Source organism: Antrostomus carolinensis, unplaced genomic scaffold (genome assembly GCF_000700745.2).
Source record: "Antrostomus carolinensis isolate BGI_N321 unplaced genomic scaffold, ASM70074v2 scaffold2021, whole genome shotgun sequence".
Classification (NCBI taxonomy): Eukaryota; Metazoa; Chordata; class Aves; order Caprimulgiformes; family Caprimulgidae; genus Antrostomus; species Antrostomus carolinensis.
In genome coordinates, this window is record NW_010294602.1 from 101,041 (window position 1) to 120,068 (window position 19,028).

The 19,028-nt window shown below is 36.9% G+C and overlaps 1 protein-coding gene across 1 annotated transcript in view; it reads left to right on the forward strand.

Moving 5' to 3' along the window:
• SEMA3E (semaphorin 3E) overlaps positions 1–17,679 on the forward strand; it is a 66,486-nt gene extending 48,807 nt beyond the window's left edge. Inside the window, exons 10-15 of the mRNA XM_010177662.1 lie at positions 3,126–3,348; positions 5,822–5,913; positions 7,105–7,146; positions 10,226–10,392; positions 15,967–16,034; positions 17,519–17,679. Of these exons, the coding sequence (XP_010175964.1) occupies positions 3,126–3,348; positions 5,822–5,913; positions 7,105–7,146; positions 10,226–10,392; positions 15,967–16,034; positions 17,519–17,679 (753 nt within the window). The remainder of the gene's footprint in view (positions 1–3,125; positions 3,349–5,821; positions 5,914–7,104; positions 7,147–10,225; positions 10,393–15,966; positions 16,035–17,518) is intronic.
• The last annotated feature ends 1,349 nt before the right edge of the window (positions 17,680–19,028 follow it).

Below are 19,028 nucleotides of genomic sequence, written 5' to 3' on the forward strand. Positions count from 1 at the left end.
ATATAGATTTTTGACTCTATGAGATGCAAAGACATTTCTAATAGCTGTTTGGCTAAACTTCTTTATCTTCTCCCAGGCTAGGGACTTGCTCTCTTGAGCTTAACAGCGGAATAAACTGTGCTGGAGCATTATTTTCAGTGTTGTTTTTCCTTTACTAACTCAATCAATATTCTGTTTTATATTAAATACAAGCTTTTGCAGAAGTAAACATTGCATACAATTAATTTATCACTGAATCACAGGAGTGAGAGGTGGAAAGGCCTATTAGCTTAACTAGTCTGTACTAGTACAGCCTTTCTTCCTATGCTATGATTTTGAATGCATGTCCTCTCTCATTTTATATTAATCTTTTCCTCTGCATCTCCTGGGGTTACAGAATAAGTCAAAATGCAAAAGTAGATGCTCCAAAAAAGATATTATCTGAGATTTAAACATTATGAATATGATTTTACCACCTTGGTCAATAAACTTGACCACTATAGCAGTGCTGACATCAATACCAAATGGGGTTTTTTTGTTTGTTTGATGTGGTTCAAGGTAAATCATTGGCATTGAGTTAGTATAGGAAAACAGATAAGCAAATTATCAAATTTTTAGCAAAACTGACAAATTCAAAGGAATTATTAGTTTCCTATTTGATGTTTTGTATAGCACATTGGCAGTTTTTACAGTTTTACCAAATAATGAGACAGTACCATGCATGGATTGCAGAATGGCTGTATTTTTTACAAAGATGATATGGTCCAAGTTCTTTTTTTTTTTTTTTTTTCCCCAGCAGTAGAACACCTCACATATGTTATCTGAGCTAGTGTTAAACACAAGCAGGATTCCAGTATTAATGACTACAGTAATTACATTGATATCTCCTAGCACTGAAGATTAAATTGTGGTTTTTTGGCAAGAAGAGAGAACACTGAGAACACAAAGTTGACAATGATTTACAGAAATGTTGCCCTAAGTTCCACTCACTTTCAATGCTTCTCTCCCTTGGATCTCAATGGCCACATTTGGGTCAGACTGGATTGTAGCCTCCCCAACAGGCAAGGCATAGGAGCTCAAACAGATATAAAAGAAAAGCACAAGTAATTTTCCCATTGTCATGGAACAAGTTAGTTGAGGAACCAGATCTTTCCTGGGTGTTAATGGATTTAGTCACGTTTGTCTCTCATGTTGCAGAGCACATCAGAGGCTGAAGTAGCTGGCTGTGCCAGCTAACAGAGGATTAATGGGTTCATTTTTGGCTGCTCATTTAGGGCAGAGTTAAGAGGTCTTTTCAATGCTTTTCCAGTAGCATGAAGAGAAAGTATGTTTCAGGCTGTAGCCCACAGTGTTAAGTTTCACACTCCAAAGAAAAGGTCAGCATATTGGTAAGCTGGATCCCACTGCCTTTCCCATTACAGGAGTGACAGTGACAAGAGGTCAAAAATAACCTACTATTAGGCATCTCTGAGAGTCAGCATTCTTTGGTCTTAGCTATTGAATGGGTAAAAATGGAGTCTCTAAAGAATGAGAGTAGAGCTTAAAGATAAATAAACAGAAAACCACTGTTAAGAGTCACACAGGTGCTGATAGACTGCAATCCGCTGCTTTCTGAAGTCTGCTTGAAGCGCTGCTGCTGCCATAATTTCTGCTCCTGTTTTGCCGATTCTTTTAGTGCGTTTAGACTGTGATGCTTCTGGGAATGACATCAGTTACCTCAAAAAATGGTGTTGATAGACTTCAGAGACAGCTGCATCTACTGTTTCCTTTCTAGACTCCTTAGTTTTATTTAATTAAAAATGAAAAGCCTGTGAAGGATTATTTTTATTAAATGTCTCCGGGGTTAGAACTTTGCAAAGGGAACCTGGCAATGCCTATTCACTTGATATGCTGTGCAGTGCATGGAAAGCAGAGGCTTAGCCCGTTTTCACGCTCCAGCTCTGTCTCTTTATTGCAAACAGCCAGTGAAATTCCATCACTAGGATGATTAGACAATTACTTTAAATTCAACACTGAACAAATACCTTCCTGTAGCTAAGCCCAAGAAGTGGAAACAAACATTGCCCCACTTGACAAGTGCAGGAGTTTGTTATTGTCAATTACAGTTTACCACAAGTTTAAAATTACTGTTTCCAGTAAACATAAAGCATATTTTTTTTCATTTTATTGACTGAAAAATCCAATTTGAATAGGGAAAGGCTGCTACTGTGGCTTTGCTTGAAATGCTTCTTAAAACCACGGTGTCTTATGAATATTTGGAAAAAGCAAACGGTTACTGAGATATTTCCAGCTTGATTATAAATGGTTTCAATTAGACATCATGAAGCAAATTGGAAATGTAGAATCTATGTTTAGTTAGGAAACACTATATCCTTCACAAAGCATCCTAAAATTAACTTCTCTCTTTAACACATTAAATTATCCCTAATTGTACATTTGACCAAAGGAGTAAGCCTCTTTTCATCAATCATTGAATAAAGTCTATTTGCTTTCCAAAACAGTAGGTTGATTGATTCAAACATTAGTATTTCAAGATAAACTATGGTATATAATACTGCCATTGTAAGTTAGGAATTAGAATCAAAGGTAATACTGTTAGAATTCTTGAGATCAAGACTTATTGTTGGTGCCGGCATTATTTTTAAGTGTGTTTAGTTTCTTATGGTAATATATTTTGCAATCAAAAGTAATAAGACTAGAGATTGATTTCAAATATTAGTATTCTGCTGACTATATGTGGCTGTGTCTCTACTGAGATAGCAAACCCATTACTTCTAGCTCTGTCAATGGCCCTTTTGATTACATCTTCAATATGAATTTGAGGAAGACATAAACATTATATTTTTTGTCAAAGTCTAAATGTGTCACTATGTATTCTGCTCTTAGTATGTCAGAGAGGAAGGAGCTCCCTCTTTCTAAACATGAAAATGCCAAGGCTCTGTTCTGCATTCTCTTTCTTGGCTTCCCATGATTAATAATCCACACATGCATAAAGCAGAGTTCACTATTTCTCTTCTTACTGTGGTCTCCTGTACCTGTTTTTATGCCAGGTTTTCCACAGATTTGTCATTACCCCTGAAAACAAGACCTGTCTCTGACAATTTATTTGGCAAACCTTCAGAATAATCTGTTTTACATTTTTGCAGTGTGCCAGCAAGGTGAACGGTGGTCTGTACACTACCACTAAAGAATATCCTGATGAAGCTGTTCATTTTGCCAGGAGTCATCCACTGATGTATCAGCCCATCAAGCCTGTTCATAAGAGACCAATACTAGTTAAAACAGATGGAAAGTACAATCTTAAACAAATTGCAGTGGACAGAGTGGAAGCTGAAGATGGGCAATATGATGTCTTGTTCATCGGCACAGGTAAATTAAAGAAAGCAAGGAAGGCAATTGATTTAATAGTTGTTGTTTGTTTGTTCTTTTGGGGTTGTTTTTTTTCCTCCAGGATGAATGAAAATAAAAAATTATAAAACGTCTCTTTTTAACAATCATTCTTTGCATGACTGTGCAAATCTTTGCCTTACAGAGGAGTTTAGTCATTCTAGGCATGTGCTTCACTGTGCTGATAACATTAAGTAGAAAAATAATGGTAGGGAAATATTTAAAGACTATGAAGGGAAACTTAAGCATTAAATTCTTTTTTTTTTTTTTTCTTTACAAACAAGAACATTAAATTAAATTCTTGAATAACAGGCCTTATTTTTAAAACTTCAGAACACAATCATGTATCTAAGCATAGTTTTCAGCTGACACCTAGAAACCTCAGAGAAACAAAGGTGATATGACTTTCAAAAATATCAGTTCAAGTTACTGGCTTTATTCCACAGTCTATTTTCCCCAGTTCTGGAGACCACAAGTCTATCTGATACTGTTAAAAGAAACTGCCAGCTTCCAGATTTGGGTTACAGCACAGCTCAAGAAAGGAAGGAGGAAATACTCAAGTTCCTTAAAAAGAAGCTGTTAGAAGTTTTCTGCCAAGTTTTCTTGTCTTTCTTTTGAGACATTTTCGTAAGATACAGAGAGCTTGATTAAAAATGATTTTTAAACATCTACCAAACAAATATGGTTATCATAGAACTGCCCTAACTCTAAGCAACCAGAGCAAAAAAAAACATATTCTAAAGGTTTTTGAAAAATAAGTAAACTTGAGAACGTTCCAAAGAAGCACAATTGTAGTATAGTAAAGGCTTATTTATATTAGTGCTGTTTTCTAAGCTTTAAAATGGCCTCATTATGGTCTCGGTATTTGACTTAGTGTGGTCTATAAAACATTGTGTCATGTGTCATGTGTCACTTATTTCTGTATAGTAGGTTTATAATGGTGCTTAGAATTTTTTCATATTTTCCACCTGCATTTGTGGATAAGTGAGATGATTGTAATGTGATTGAGATACTGTATCAAATGCTCTTTTACACAAGTCCTCTGGTCAGCAAAGTTGAACTCAAGGGAACCTAAGTGTGTGTGTTAGAGCTGCGCTGGACTGGCAACCCAACAGCTGCTTAATCTTGAGATGTCTAATCTCAGGTGACAAGAAATTCCAGCCCAGGAACTTGGGCTTTAAAAACTCTAAAACAAACCTGCAGTCTCTGATCTGGCAAAGCTCCCATCAAGAAACTCACTTTTCTTGGCAATATAATGTTAGAAAGGGTTGATCTTTTTTTATATTCGAGTCCAACACCTGCTGTGTAACATAAGTAAACAGGGTCTTACACCTGAACAGAAGTCTTATTCGGGTAGCAGTGAAGGTTAGAAATGTTCATCAAAGGAGAAGTCTGAACATCAGGGTTAACTTTCATGTGTATGTCAGCAGGATTTGAAGAAGGACATACTTATGAAAATCAGAGCTCAGAATGCAATTTCTTTTTACTGTTCTGTCACAAAATGGATGCCTTTGATTACATATTCTCTTTGAGAAGTGGTGTATGACCCCAGTTTAATGGTTCCTCTTTATGTTTGCCCCTTTGATCTTTTGCTGAACATTTTTCCCAGTGCTTGTCTGTTTAATATTTCCCCTGTAAATCAAAGGTGACTAAAAGTAACAGAAGAAAGGAAGTGGTATGTGCCATTGTTGATGACAGTTTTTCAGATTAAGGAAAGCAAGATTATTCTAATAATAGTCAGCAAGACAAAGCTGAAGTAGTGGAAGACCAGGTGCTATTCATATGTTTTAATTTCCTGCAAGAGTTGTGGTGACAGAGAGGCTGGTATATCTAAACTCCAACGTGCCTTAGACTTTTTGAATATACAGGTTTTTTGTTTGTTTGTCTTCCTTTGATTAACACCTTCAGCTCAACAGCAGGTGTCACCCTAGAGGAGGGTGAGAACTTTGGTCAATGAACCTCTGAAGGTTTTTGTACACTTGCCTGGAGGAACAGAGCTGCTGCCAGCAATTAAGGATAGTTAGTAGTTTCCTAATTAATGTAAACACTCAGATACTATAATTAAAGCTACTTTACACTTCTTTGCCTTGATGGACTCAGCTCCTGCCTACTCTTATTTCTTTTTCTGAAATATGGTCATCCTCTTTGATCATTTTGCAGCAAACCAAGTGGTTATGACCCAGAGTTTGAAAAATAAAAGTCAGTTAATCATATAGCTCAGGAATGATTCAGTTGACTCTTATTTGCCAGGGACAAATTTTTATATGTGTTTATTTTCTAAGAGTAAGAATCTTCATCAATAACAGCAATATGCAACTACCTTTATATATTTATAAATTCCTATTCATTATCAGTTTGAAGAAGTAATTTAATATAAATGAAGGCCATATGAATGGTTTAACCAATTATAAACTTTCATTTAGTTTATTTTTTTTCTTTTTAAATTTATTCCCAGATAATGGAATTGTATTGAAAGTCATTACAATTTACAATCAAGAGACAGAATCTATGGAAGAAGTGATTCTTGAAGAACTGCAAGTATTCAAGGTGAACTGTGCTGTATATGAAGCATATATAAAATTCTTGAATTTTCTGCAGAATTACATGTCTAAAAATCTGAGGAGAGTAAAATATATAATAGTCATGTGCAAGAATTTTTCTAATGATCTAGTTATTTTATGATAGGAAATTTTCATTTTCAACTGAAGTTATTCTAAAGGTAGAGCTATTGCCCAAGTAGTGAAGTGTACTGCAGCAAACCAGGACTACTGTCTTTCTGTTTACATGCTTGGGGGTTGTAGTGTGACTTTTAATTAGAAACTTCTTGCATTTTATTTAATTTTCCCTCATATCCAATTAAGTATTTTAAAAAAGTATAACTGTATGCACAAAAATGTGCCTACTACAACCTTGGAAGCTTAAATGAGCTCCGGATTAAAAAAGAGCCCAAACCTCAGAGAGAGGGAATCAGTCAATCTGTTTTTGCAGTTGGTAAACCTGAGTTCTAATGAAGCAAAACTCCATTCTGTTCAAGAACAACCCATAACTAAAGCTCAGGATTTGGTATGTGGCAAAGCTAATATAATGAAATTGTCTCTACTTAGTATTCACATTATGTTAGCAACAAAAAGTAGGAGACTAACTTATTTGCAACCATAGGGAAAATCTAACTTCCAAACTTAGATATTTAAATCTGGCAACTGCATTTAGGCAGTGTAACTATTGACCTCTTGCCTGGGGAGAAAATCACAGAAATTTTCCCTCTTGATAAAGCTGGTTTTCAATAGACCTATTAGTGGCTATGTCTTGTCATTGCTCCAGGAAATCAGAGGAGCAGAGGGCAGAAAGGACAATGGTAAAAGAAGGAATTTCTGCTAATTTTATCTTATCTTCAATGAATGTTTTGTTAAAAAGAACACTCCACTTACCACTCTCAAGTAGGACAAAAGAGATTCAGTGGTGGCAAGAGCTAATGTCATGTTTGACAGGGAAGTTTCAGTGTTCCTGTGGCTCCTATAATCCTGAATTAAGTGTTGGATGGTTGTTTTTTAACAAACTTTTAAAGCAATACTTCTGAAAGTCACAATTTTGTCACATCTTTCTGTAGCATCAGATCTTAAAGAAAGGCAAAGTGAAGCTGAATGTAATAAGTAAACATCAACACTATTTTACCTAATTTATTGTCATAGCAAAAAGATATTATTTTTTCTAAGAAAGGAAATATTTCCTGTTTCCTAGGTGCCAGTTCCTATTATTTCAATGGAAATCTCTTCAAAAAGGGTAAGTATTTGACAAGTTTGAAATGTGAATAACAAAGCCATAAACTATATAAATAGATACATACATACATACATACACAGACAGATGTATATCATCTGTAATGAGATCTGGTCTGATACATGTAATCCTTTTGTGATATAAACTTATGGTTATATGCTCTGTTTCTTTATGAAACATGTATGGTTTTCAATTCTAATGTTGAAGTGCCTTAGTTCACACTATTATTCATATCAAAGCAAGTAAAACCCAATCTGTTTCATGAGTTACTGGCATAGTAATCACAGTAGGGATTAGCTTGGTGGATATGGCAACTCATAGAGAAGCTCCTTGCTGATAAATGCAGACAGACTTCATCCCCATGGGGATATCAGTGCAAAAAGAACCTCGCTGGCTCTCCCACATATTCAGTTGCCCATGAAAGGCAACACTGTCTGGCTCTGCCTCCCTTTTGAGTTTCTGCTAGTTTCTGCTAATATAAACACATAATTTATTACTCTTGTAGGTAGATTCTCATCTGTACCATACCATAGATATCCATGCCATATCATCATATCATCTCAGGATGGAGCCATTGTTAACATCCCAGGATAGTTATATCCTAATAAATCTTAGACATCTAACACAATATAGGTGCACCTAAACATAGTGAAACACAAGTAACAAAGAAAGAAAATTGCATTACTAGGAGGTGTGAGTGTGCCCCAAAAGATCTATTTAGTCTTGGTGTCTAGTCAGCTTGCATTCTTTCTGTAAGTAATGTAGAAATATAAATTCCTCTGATGATGGTTCAGAGGAGGATCTTAGGTGTAAGTATTATGAATTATTTCCTGGATCAATCTAATTTTTAACGGTGTGAAAAGCAGCTCTGGATTGTCTAGCACTGCACTTATGTGATTATTTCGAGAAAGGTTTCAGTGTCATTTCAGATATTTGCCTTACCTTTAGCTCTCAGTGAAATATCACGGTAAAAGAGTTGTGCTGTAACAATAAAAAGGAGATATTGTATAAAAGTGAAGTAGTCTTCCTCCATTACATCCAGCTCCCAAGAGGGCTGTTAACTCTAATTCAAGAAGTATCTGTAAAATCTGCTGAGAATTGTAAAAAAAGCTGCCAAAGCAATCTAGTGGTTGAAGAATAAACCTTCTTGTGAGAAGTAAAAGTAGCTTAACTTTTTCAAGATATCAGAGAAAAGACTGAGAGAGAACAGGACAGCCAGATATAAAATTTTACCCAATGAAATTACTTCATAGTTAATGTATGTGTATAGGGATTCTTTAACACTGATAACAAATATCAAGGTTAAATAACCAAGTTCAGCTTGTTGAATGCAGATAAACGTAATCTATAAATAGGATGCAGTTTTCTGGTACTGAGGGCAATTAAATGTTGCAATACATTTTAGGGACAGGGTTGACACCAAGTCATTTTGTCTTTAAAATGAGATCTGTAAGCAGAAGTATAACTTAGTTGAGTTTATGTGAAAAAAAAATAATTAAAAAAAAGTTATGTAGTTTTTCTACTCGAGCATTTTAACTGGTCTTTTTTGACCCTGGAGTTTGTGAGCCTGTGGATACCTCCTTGCTAGCTTTGTCTCAATGTCTTTATAACACTAACCAGTCTTCACTAAGTCAGCAGTACAATAAAATATCATGTTTCAGGGCTGAGCCAGTTATCTGCAAAGGCTGAGAAGGAATGTTCTTCTTTGATGTTCTGTTGGCTAGATATAGGATGCTTTTTGCCCTCCTCTCATGAGCCAAGACTTAGAGTAGTCTTTGCCTCTGCTAAAAGATGAAAGAGAAAATCCCATCCTGTATGTCTCATTGGGTGTTGTTCATGTCTTCTGGGACAATCACACTACAGCTTTTCAGACAAGAAGAATTCCCCTCAAACAAAGATCCTAGGTTTCTTCATTCTCATTGGCAGATGAGTTCCTGCTACTATCATCTGGTTTACCTCAGCTGGAAAAGTCTTCAAGCATTACTGTTACCAGCATCTCCTAGTTTTAAATTTCATGTTTTGTAACAGGCAAGCCAGACCAGATGAGCTGCCTGTATTTTCTAGCTTTAAGAATTTTAAAATATCAGATTTTGAAAGACTGGTCTAAGAGTGGGAATTATGGACTACGTTTGTCCATTAGGATAAGCATAGCTTAAGTGTTCATCAGGAATTGTTTTTCTGACTGGTAAAACCATGGAAGTGAGTTGTGAATAAGCAGTTCCTACACTGCATATTTCTATGTTCACTCCATTTACATTCATCAGCAACAAGATTTTTTCTCAAATCCCTGTAAATTCAATTTATTCTCTTCTGAATTTATTATGCCAGCAACTCATGAATTAGACTGATTATCTTTCACTTGATTTGAAAAGGACATTTATGTGAACTCAGAAGATTCAAACAGTCCTAGCACTGATGCTGAAAAAAACCCACAAATCTTTGCAAATAAATATTAAAGAAGTAGATTAAGACCACTTAATTTGTAAGGAAAGTCTGCACAGTACCAAGAAAAAAAATAAAAATCTACCATTTCTGGTGCACTGAGGGATGAAACAAATCATAGTCCTACTGTGCATTCATCTATACGGCGATAATATAAGTAGCCACATCAAGAGTTACATTTACTTGATAACTCCCATTTTAAGACTGAGATTGCTTATAATTTTTGCAAATTTGAATTTCTTTGTTTAAAGCATTTCATGTCAAGTGTTTTTCCGCAGATCAGTTATGTGACAGAGAAGTGTAAAGAAGAAGGCATTGGAAACTATTTTCAGGGAGAAAAAGAAACTTAAACCCCTGCCTATTCAAACACAAATCTTACAAAGCTGAAACTTCATAAGCAAAGAAATGCCAAAATAGACTTGTACATTTTACTTTCTTTCCCTCCTCTGTCCTCATGCAGGAGAGTTTAGTCTGTAATCGGATACTTTCCGACAGAGTAACTCTGCCTCCCTCAGGACACTGGCTGGATGCACAACTAGCAAGCAACGCTAAAGCTAACATTTTTTAATAACTCTATTGGCAACAAAAATTTTAGTGGAAATTCTATCAATTTAATCGTACGTGTTGTATTTTTTTCCAGCAACAGCTCTACGTTGGATCTGAGTCAGTCATAGTACAAGTGAAGTTCCATCAGTGTGACATGTACGGCACCGCCTGTGCGGACTGCTGCCTTGCTCGAGATCCGTACTGTGCTTGGGATGGTATCTCCTGCTCCCGATACTATCCCACAGGAATGCAGGCAAAGAGGTGAGAACTGCTCTTTTCTATGATGTCCGTTTTGCAAGACAGATACTACTACAGAATTCCTACTGCAACACAAAGTATTTCTTATCTCACCTTTGTAAAAATAACTGAGCAGTAAGAATATATGTTTGCTGCTAATTTATTAGCACAACCTTAGGGAATTGTGAAGAACCCAGATTAACAGGATTACATAAATTGCAGTACCAGGAATATTTTTATGAATGAAGCAAAGTCCCGTAGTAGTTATTTGCAGTAAGTTCTAAACAAACCTCAATTTCCTTCTATATCTTGTGGTATGCAGAGGAAATATTATTTACAATATCAGAGATCTATTTTGGTAGTATTGTACAGCAAATATATCACACTGCAATAACACACATATAACAGAATTTCCAAAAAAAGCAAAGAAGAAACTGCATTAATAGTCAAATACCGTCACCAGTCAAAATGAAACCAGATCATCTGCAAAAGCTAAAGTTAGGTTTAGGCTTTCTCCAGTGAATTTATAAAGACAAGTCACTCCAGAGGTCAGCTCAAAGTGCAAACCTAATTTGGGTGCTTTAATTCTTCCCCTGGGGAGACTTCTCCTGTCTATCACCATTCACTTATTCATGACTCTTGGCCTTCACTCTCTTGTGCAGTAACTTCCCATATACCTGTCCTCTTCCGTTCCCTCTCAAAGCTAGGTTCTCCAATTCAGCTACACAGACACTTGATCAAGTATCTAAACCATGCAAATTTTAATGCAGATCTTTTCACAAGATTTTAAGTCAGCTTTGCCACTTGAGAAATTTCTAGCCTCAGCAAAACTTTGGTAATGTATAATTCAAATCCTTTCTGCAGCTTTTATACAATTACTGTTTCTGCAAATATATGCTTATATGTAGTAGACCTACATGGACTGCAAGGATTAGAATGAATTTGTAACTTCTGGAGGTAGTTTTGAAAAACAGTGGAAATGGTTTGGTCAAAACCAAGTTATAGTGTCCCAAATTTATTTTTTCTTAAGGAAAACAGGGAAGGTCAGGTTTTTTGGGGTGTTTTGTTTTTTGTTCAGTTGGTTGGGGTTTTTTTGTGGGTTTGGGGTTTGTTTTTTTTTTTATTCTGCACATCTTATCTTTCCATGAACCTGAGTGCACTCAAACAAATGACTGTTGACTATAGCCAGACATTTCTGTGGTTTTTTTCTAAAACATAATAAACGCAGTCATATTACATTGAATAACACAACTTTTTGGGTAGAGTAGATTAAAAAGTAAAAACAAGAAATACAGCCAATGACTCAGTATAATTAAGAATTTCTTGGACTTGTTAAACTAAGTCATAGGTTAAACCAAATAGGAAATCTACACCACTTTTACAAGCAGGATTGCAGAGTCTCCTCATGTCTCTTGCAAGCAGTCCTAAGGGAGGAAGTGGGCTCTGGTTGTCTGCTCAATGTGAGAAGAGTCTGGATTTTTTTTTTTTTTTTTTAATTTCCTACTAGCCTGCTAGAACTGTATCAGTATTTATGTTGTTCTGCAGGCTACTTATTGTCTAAGAAAAGATAAGAGAAACTCACTCGGTCCTGAACTCTGTTGTACATTTTTAGCATATTTCTCACCTAAGACAATTTCCAGAGTAGCAGCCTTTAAGTCCCCTGATACAGGCATTTATCCAGGGTTGAGTGATATGGGCAGCACCCCAGGCACCTTCCTGTGCCTTACCTCCCCAACAGTCAGCAGGTCAGTCTCTAAAAGAAGAAAATACAGCTGTTATCACCCTCCTTCTCTTAAGATAAGCACTGCAGCAGTGGAGAAGGGATTTGCACTCAATTGAATGTTCTTGAAGTCTGCAAAACTTGTTTTGCATATAGGAGTTTGGGAAGATCCAGCAAGAGCTAATAATATTGAGAGGGATGGATGGCATTTGCTTTGTTCACTTTAGCTCACAGCTGAAGCTTTGAGCATTTTAAACTTAGTTGATTACACTAACTGTGTAGTACATGGAGAGGCAGAGACAATTACTCAGGACACATGTTGGAAGTTGTTTTGAGTTGCCTCCTGCTGGGTTCCTGGTGGAGAGCGCTGCTGGAAAAGGCAGGTCTCAGTAGACAACATGGAGTTTTCTGAAGCCAAGTGACCCTGAGAAAGCAGCAACCCTGCCATAGCTGCCCTGAGCTCCAGATACAATTAACACTACGTCCCAGAGCATGCACATTTTGATTTGGCCTTGTCTCAGGGCTACAGATTTCTGCACAAGCTGTACTGGGTAGTATAAGTAATGTGAATATAAGGGGTGTTGGAGAGGTCTTGTTCTCCTCATTCCTGGCAGCTGTCATTTCATCAGGACTTATGGAGCTATGCCTTGCATTACAACACACTTGAGCTGGCTTTAATACCACCACTGTCTGCCCAAATGTGGCCTTTAGGTGGGCTTTTGACTTGTTAAGAGCAGCCCTGCTAGTGCAGTATGAGCACTGCTAAGAGCTCTCTCTCTAATTCCAGTCCTACTAGAGAAGAGTTGAACTGAAGCAGGGATGTACAATGTGTCCATCTCACTTTGATTCAAATGCTCTCTGCTTTAGATCCTAATGCATCCAAAGTATGACAAGTGTTTAGAGAAACATGAAATAAGAAAACTGTAAACTAAGGCATGTACAGGATATAGGGAGAACTACAGCATAAATACAAAAAACCCTTTGCTTGACAGCTGGTAGTAATTTGTTGAATTGTGAAAGCCTGTATTATAATTTCTTGTAAATTCATAGCCTGGATAATTAATTAGATATAGGATTTAATTAAGGACAAATAAAAACTGAGCCCAAAATGCCTTATCTTGATGCTGGCAGTGCAGCATACTACAATATCATGGTAGTTACAGGTATAAAGCTCCTGCATACTGTAAATACTTAAGATGCCAGAAGGAAATTATATTGCATTCAACTTCCATAAAGTGTGCTTGAGAAAGCAGAGAAGTCCAGGACTTAAAGAAATTCTTTAGTTCACTATTAGCTCTGCAATCTGATTTAGGCAGGTTCATTTTTATCTAAACAAGCACTCAGTTCTACAAGTGAGATGCTTTGTTGTGCCAGCTCTCTGTCTAGGCTGAAAAAGGGTGGGGAGGGGCAGGGTGGGGCTGCCTTCACCTTGCAGATAAATCCCAGTGCCAACCCAAAGGTCACTCTGCTGTAACATTTGGTAGGGATAATTAAAACTCAACCTACTGATTAATTTACGCAGACTGCAATGATGCCTCTTCTTCCTGAGCTGTTTTGACTTTGCCTCATCTGTCCCTGGGAAGCAAAAAAGAAACATGAGGGTGATGGTGAAGATTATCATAATGACTGTATTGCTTTCTTGCAGGTCATTTTTATTAAGTTCCTGAAAGCACAGGGTTACACTCTGAAATCTAAATTCATGAAGTTATAGATTGCAAAAGACACTTCCATATATTCAGTACATTTGCTAGTCACTAAAAATTTGTCTTTACAGTAGTTTATCTCAGGAATTGTCTGGTACTCTGTTATTCATGAAATTCTGAATGAAATGATTACTAAGGAAAAATAAATACCAGACTTATGTCAGTATTTGTGAAATAAATTTGCCTCCCAGCATTTCCCTCTCTTTCAGCAGCTCTCATCATTTTTTCTTTCTCTTCAAAAGAAGTAGCAAGTGAAGGCATAAGTAAATGTATCTTTCTCAGTCTTCACACTCATAACAGCAAAATTCCATCAAACAAGCATTTGTTTTCTTGAATGATTCTAACAACTGAAGAAAAATCCTTTCCTACAGGACTAGGATTATTTTAGCTCCATGGTGATCTTCAGGAACTGAAGAGTAAATAGTTCATGGCTTCTAACTGTCCTGTTCCTGCTAGATAGGACTGCTGTGCTGGACAGCAATGGGGTTTTTTTCTTTATTTTTTTAAAGTCTAATGTCTGTAGTATTTATGTATATTTGTGCAACAGAATGTCTCTTCTGAATACTTTGTACATACAGATATGCAAAGCTGGTGGCAGCATTATTCAGCACTGACACCTTGCAGAGTTATCAGTAAGCACAGGGGCAGCATCTATACATTACAATGAGAACTCCCAGGGCATGATAAAGCCCTGCTGCTATCTCAGAATCTCAGTTTTTGTTTAATACTATGCATGCATTTTTAGCTCTTTTGCCTAAAAGTCCCAATGCAGTCCCCACTGAATTTGAAGATTCTCCTGAAATAAGAACATTAGTTCTGCTATGAATATCAGTAAAAGTTAAAGCTGTCCCCTTGGTCCACCAGAACCACTGGATCGTAAGTCCATAGAGGTGACTGAACTCAGAAAATTATCACTTCCTACTGCCAGTTTAGAATCATAGAATGTTGTGAGTTGGAAGGGATCCACAAGGATCATCAAGTCCAGCTCTTGAAATACAATGAGTAACATCCATGAGCACGATCTTTAGCTAGTATAAATCTACATGGTTTCAGTAAATTCATTTTGTGCCACATAAAAATTCTTCCTTTTGTGTTCACATAACATTGGGAAAAGTATTTTTTAAGTGGTAAATGCAAATAAAAACCTCCTTGGCTTTGCTTGTTTCTATCATATATTATTTATACTGTACACATACCTGCTGTGTAAGATTTGCTACATTGCATATTTCTGTTAATCTGTTATGTATGGCACTGGTAATACTGTGTAGAATTGCTCTTTATGCAAAATGAGAAAGATATCCTTAGCATAACTAAATTCCAGGTTGTTGGAAATACTACAGCTGGCAAGATATGACATTCCAATAGGCTCTTTCATTTCCCTAGTAAGCAATCTTAATTTTATTTATTAGGACACTTAGAGAAAAAAAAAAATTGCCATATAAAAGCACAATTCTTTTGGGAATGCGCCGTACCATTGCAGTTTTCTGTGAATGTATGTAAAAAAATCAAAACCTCACCAAAACTCACATTTTTTCTTTCAAAAGCAATGCACTATTTCCAGGCTGCAGCCAGGGCTCACAGGTTCTGGCTGCAGATCTGCCACTATCTCAATTTCTAGGCACGGTCAAGTCGTGTCTGTGTCTGTTTCACTATTGAGAAAAAGGAGTTTAACAACTGTCTGCTACATAGATGTAATAAAATGAAGTTTTTGCTCTGCACTTTGAGATTCTCAAGTGAAAAAAAATTACATGACAGTGAAGGATAAACGAACTACCATTCACATACATGGGAAACTGTTCTAAACTAAAAAAGGAGGATTTCCTTGCCTTCTAGAGAGAGAAAATCCAAAGACAGGCTAAAGGTCCCTTTGAGTTGTCCTAGCACTGAATGTTGACAAGTTGGTTCAGAGGATCTTAGTTTAGTATTTATTGTGTGGTTCTGTATAAACTGGATGTGTAGTTGTGCCCCTTCACATTCATTTCTTTCAGACACGTGATTTCCAATAGGCTGAATAGAGAGAAAATACCAGTGTGTGAGTACTTCTCACAACAAAGCTAAATTTTTAGGAATCAGGATTTAGCTCCTTATATTTTTAATGAATGTCACTTCAGCATAAACCCAACAGTATGTAAGGTAAATTTGTTCTCTCAAGTAATTCCATTTTTCCATCTGCAGACGTTTCCGCAGACAAGATGTTCGACACGGAAATGCAGCACAGCAGTGCTTTGGCCAACAGTTCATTGGTAATCTACTTACACATTTACAAATTGCTAGCAAGTGCCTGGAGCAGAAAACACAGACTTTGCCAAGAGTATGAGCCAGACCATGATCTCACCTGAGTTTTTTTACTGACGTGTTCCTATAAAGAGTCATTGGGATGAGTTCATGTGATCCAGGTTTAAGAATGACTTTGATTCGATGGCGGGTCAGGTGGATCCTGTGGTGTTCACATAGACCTGCAGCCCTGTTTTTCAGACTAGGGGTGTGGCTAATGCGTCTCAAGGGCTTTCAGCAGAAACTCAAGCGGGAAAATGGGGCAGGGATAAGAAACAGCAGGGCTGCATCCTGAAATTAATGAAATGAAATACTGCCAGGACACTCAGCCAGAATTGAAGGAGCTCCATAGCACAGACATGGGCAATAATATGTCAGAATATAAATGTGTATTCATCATCATTATCAAAATTTGTCCTAAAAAGAGATGGATTACTCTGTCTAATGCTGTTGTCCGAACCTTGGATGTTTTCAAACATCAGTATTGGGAATGGCAAAACAGGCAGAAAACAGTTGTCTGAACATCCTCAGTATTTTGCAGGATGACGTCCAATAACTTGAAAGAAGAAAAAAAAAATAGAACATAAAATGTTCTTTTAGATAGATATCCAGAGAAAAGATATTTTCGCTATTACACTTTAGATAGATATTTTTCCAGAGAAAGCTTCATTAAAATTCATTGGAGTATATAGTAGATTTTTGAAAAATATATTCCAATATGAAATACTAATTATATCATAAGTTTGAAATACAACAGAGATACAACACAATGATATCAAACTCTGTTTTTTTAGAGTATAAAACTGATTAGTCTCAAGAATATTTCTCAGTACTATGGAATAAGATGATTTCATTAATAAGGCAATTTATCTCCTCCAGTGAAACATCCATCTTATCTTCCTCCAGATGTTTTGTTGGATGAAAAAGCAGAATTGAGTTTTGATTAATTTTGTTCACCTTGTTTTTATTATCACCCTTGGGTCAAAACTGCACATTCATTTTACATCTGTGTAACATGGATATGTATAATATTGATTAGGGTATTTTTAGTTTTTAAGAGTTTCATTCTGCAAAAAGCTTTTATTTTTATAACTAAAAATATTTAACTATGTATTATACTTAAGCATGTTTTTCACTTAATGAAAATGAAATAGAGGAACTATTCATAAGAACCAGGCACAAGCAATTAGCACTCTGAAAGGCTGAGATCTGTTTTTCTGTGTATAATCTTAGCTGAGTCAGGGCACAATTTGATCCATTTATCTTATGGCCAAATTCTGTGACAGTCTGGGATTATGGGAAAATTCATTTATCAGGTCAGATCTTCATAAGACACTACTTTTCAGTCACTGTCTGGTTGAATCGGAATTAAACTTCACTCTTAAAAGTAAATATACCCTGAATATAAAGTATTGACAGTAACACCTTTTTAAAATACTTATTTTCCTTCCAGGTGAAGTCCTAGAGAAGACTGAGGAACGACTTGTTTATGGAATAGAGTACAACAGCACTCTTCTGGAGTGCACCCCTCGGACCTTACAAGCAAAAGTAATCTGGTTTGTCCAGCGAGCACATGAAACTAAGAAGGAAGAGGTAAATATTCTTATATACTAACTATTTAACTAAAGGAGCCTTAGGTTAGGAATATTACATCTTCAGTGAAAGCTTTGTCATCAGTTGCTAAAATGTACGTGGGTGTCAGGTAAAATCATTATGTTGATCTACTCTCTTGAATTAATAGACCTGAGAATTTAATCTGGTGTTTGCATTCAGCAGCTTGAACGCAGTTGTTAGAAATATAGTGAAACTTGATTTAAGATTTCAAAACAAAAGAGAATCCACCACTTCTCTTGGTATGTTGTTGCAGAGGTGAAATATGTGTATATTATTTCCAGTGTTAGTCTAGATTAACACCTATTCATTCTTGCTGCCTCACCCATTACGTTACAGAACCTCTTTTACATACATTTCCCTATTATGAAAGCAATTAGCAGCGTGAAAGGCTGAGATCTGTTTCTCTGTGTATAATCTTAGCTGAATCATGGCACTGTTTGGTCCATTTATCTTATGGCCAGATCTGATGAGAGTCTGAGATGATGGGAAAATTCACTTAGCAGGTCAGACTTTAAGTGTTGCTATATTTATTACTCAATACCTCTCTGATACATACCAGTGTAGCTATCCCCATTCAGTATGCAAAAGGACGTAGGGAGAAAAGCTTCAGTCTATAGAATCATAGAATTGTTTCTGTTGGAAGGGAACTTAAAGATCATCCAGTTCCAACCCTCCTGCCTTGAGCAGGGACACCTTCCACTAGACCAGGTTGCCCAAAGCCTCATCCAACACTTCCAGGGAGGGAGCATCCACAGCTTCCTTGGGCAACCTGTTCCAGTGTCTCACCACCCTCACAGTGAAAAACTTCTTCCTAATATCTAATCTAAACCTACCCTCTTCTAGTTTAAAACCATTTCCCCTTGTTCTCTCACTACCTGCCTTTGTAAAAAGTCCCTCAACAGCTTTCTTGTAGCCCCTTCAGGCACTGGAAGGCCACTATAAGATCTCCCCTAATCCTTCCCTTTTCCAGGCTAAACAGCCCCAACTGTCTCAGCCTGTCCTCATAGGAGAGGTGCTCCAGCCCTCGGATCATCCTCGTGGCCTCCTCTGGACTCATTCTGACAGGTCCATATCTTTCTTCTGCTGGGAGCTCCAGAACTGGACACAGTACTCCAGGTGGGGCCTTAGGAGAGCAGAGTAGAGGGGGAGAATCACCTCCCTCGACCTGCTGGCCACACTTCTCTTGATGCAGCCCAGGATATGGTTATTGTCCTTCTGGGCTGCAAGTGCACATTGGCGGCTCATGTTCAGCTTCTTGTCTACCACCACTCCCAAGTTCTTCTCTTTGGAGCTGATCTCAAGCCACTTATTGCCCAGGCTGTATTTATGTTTGGGATTGCTCCAACCCA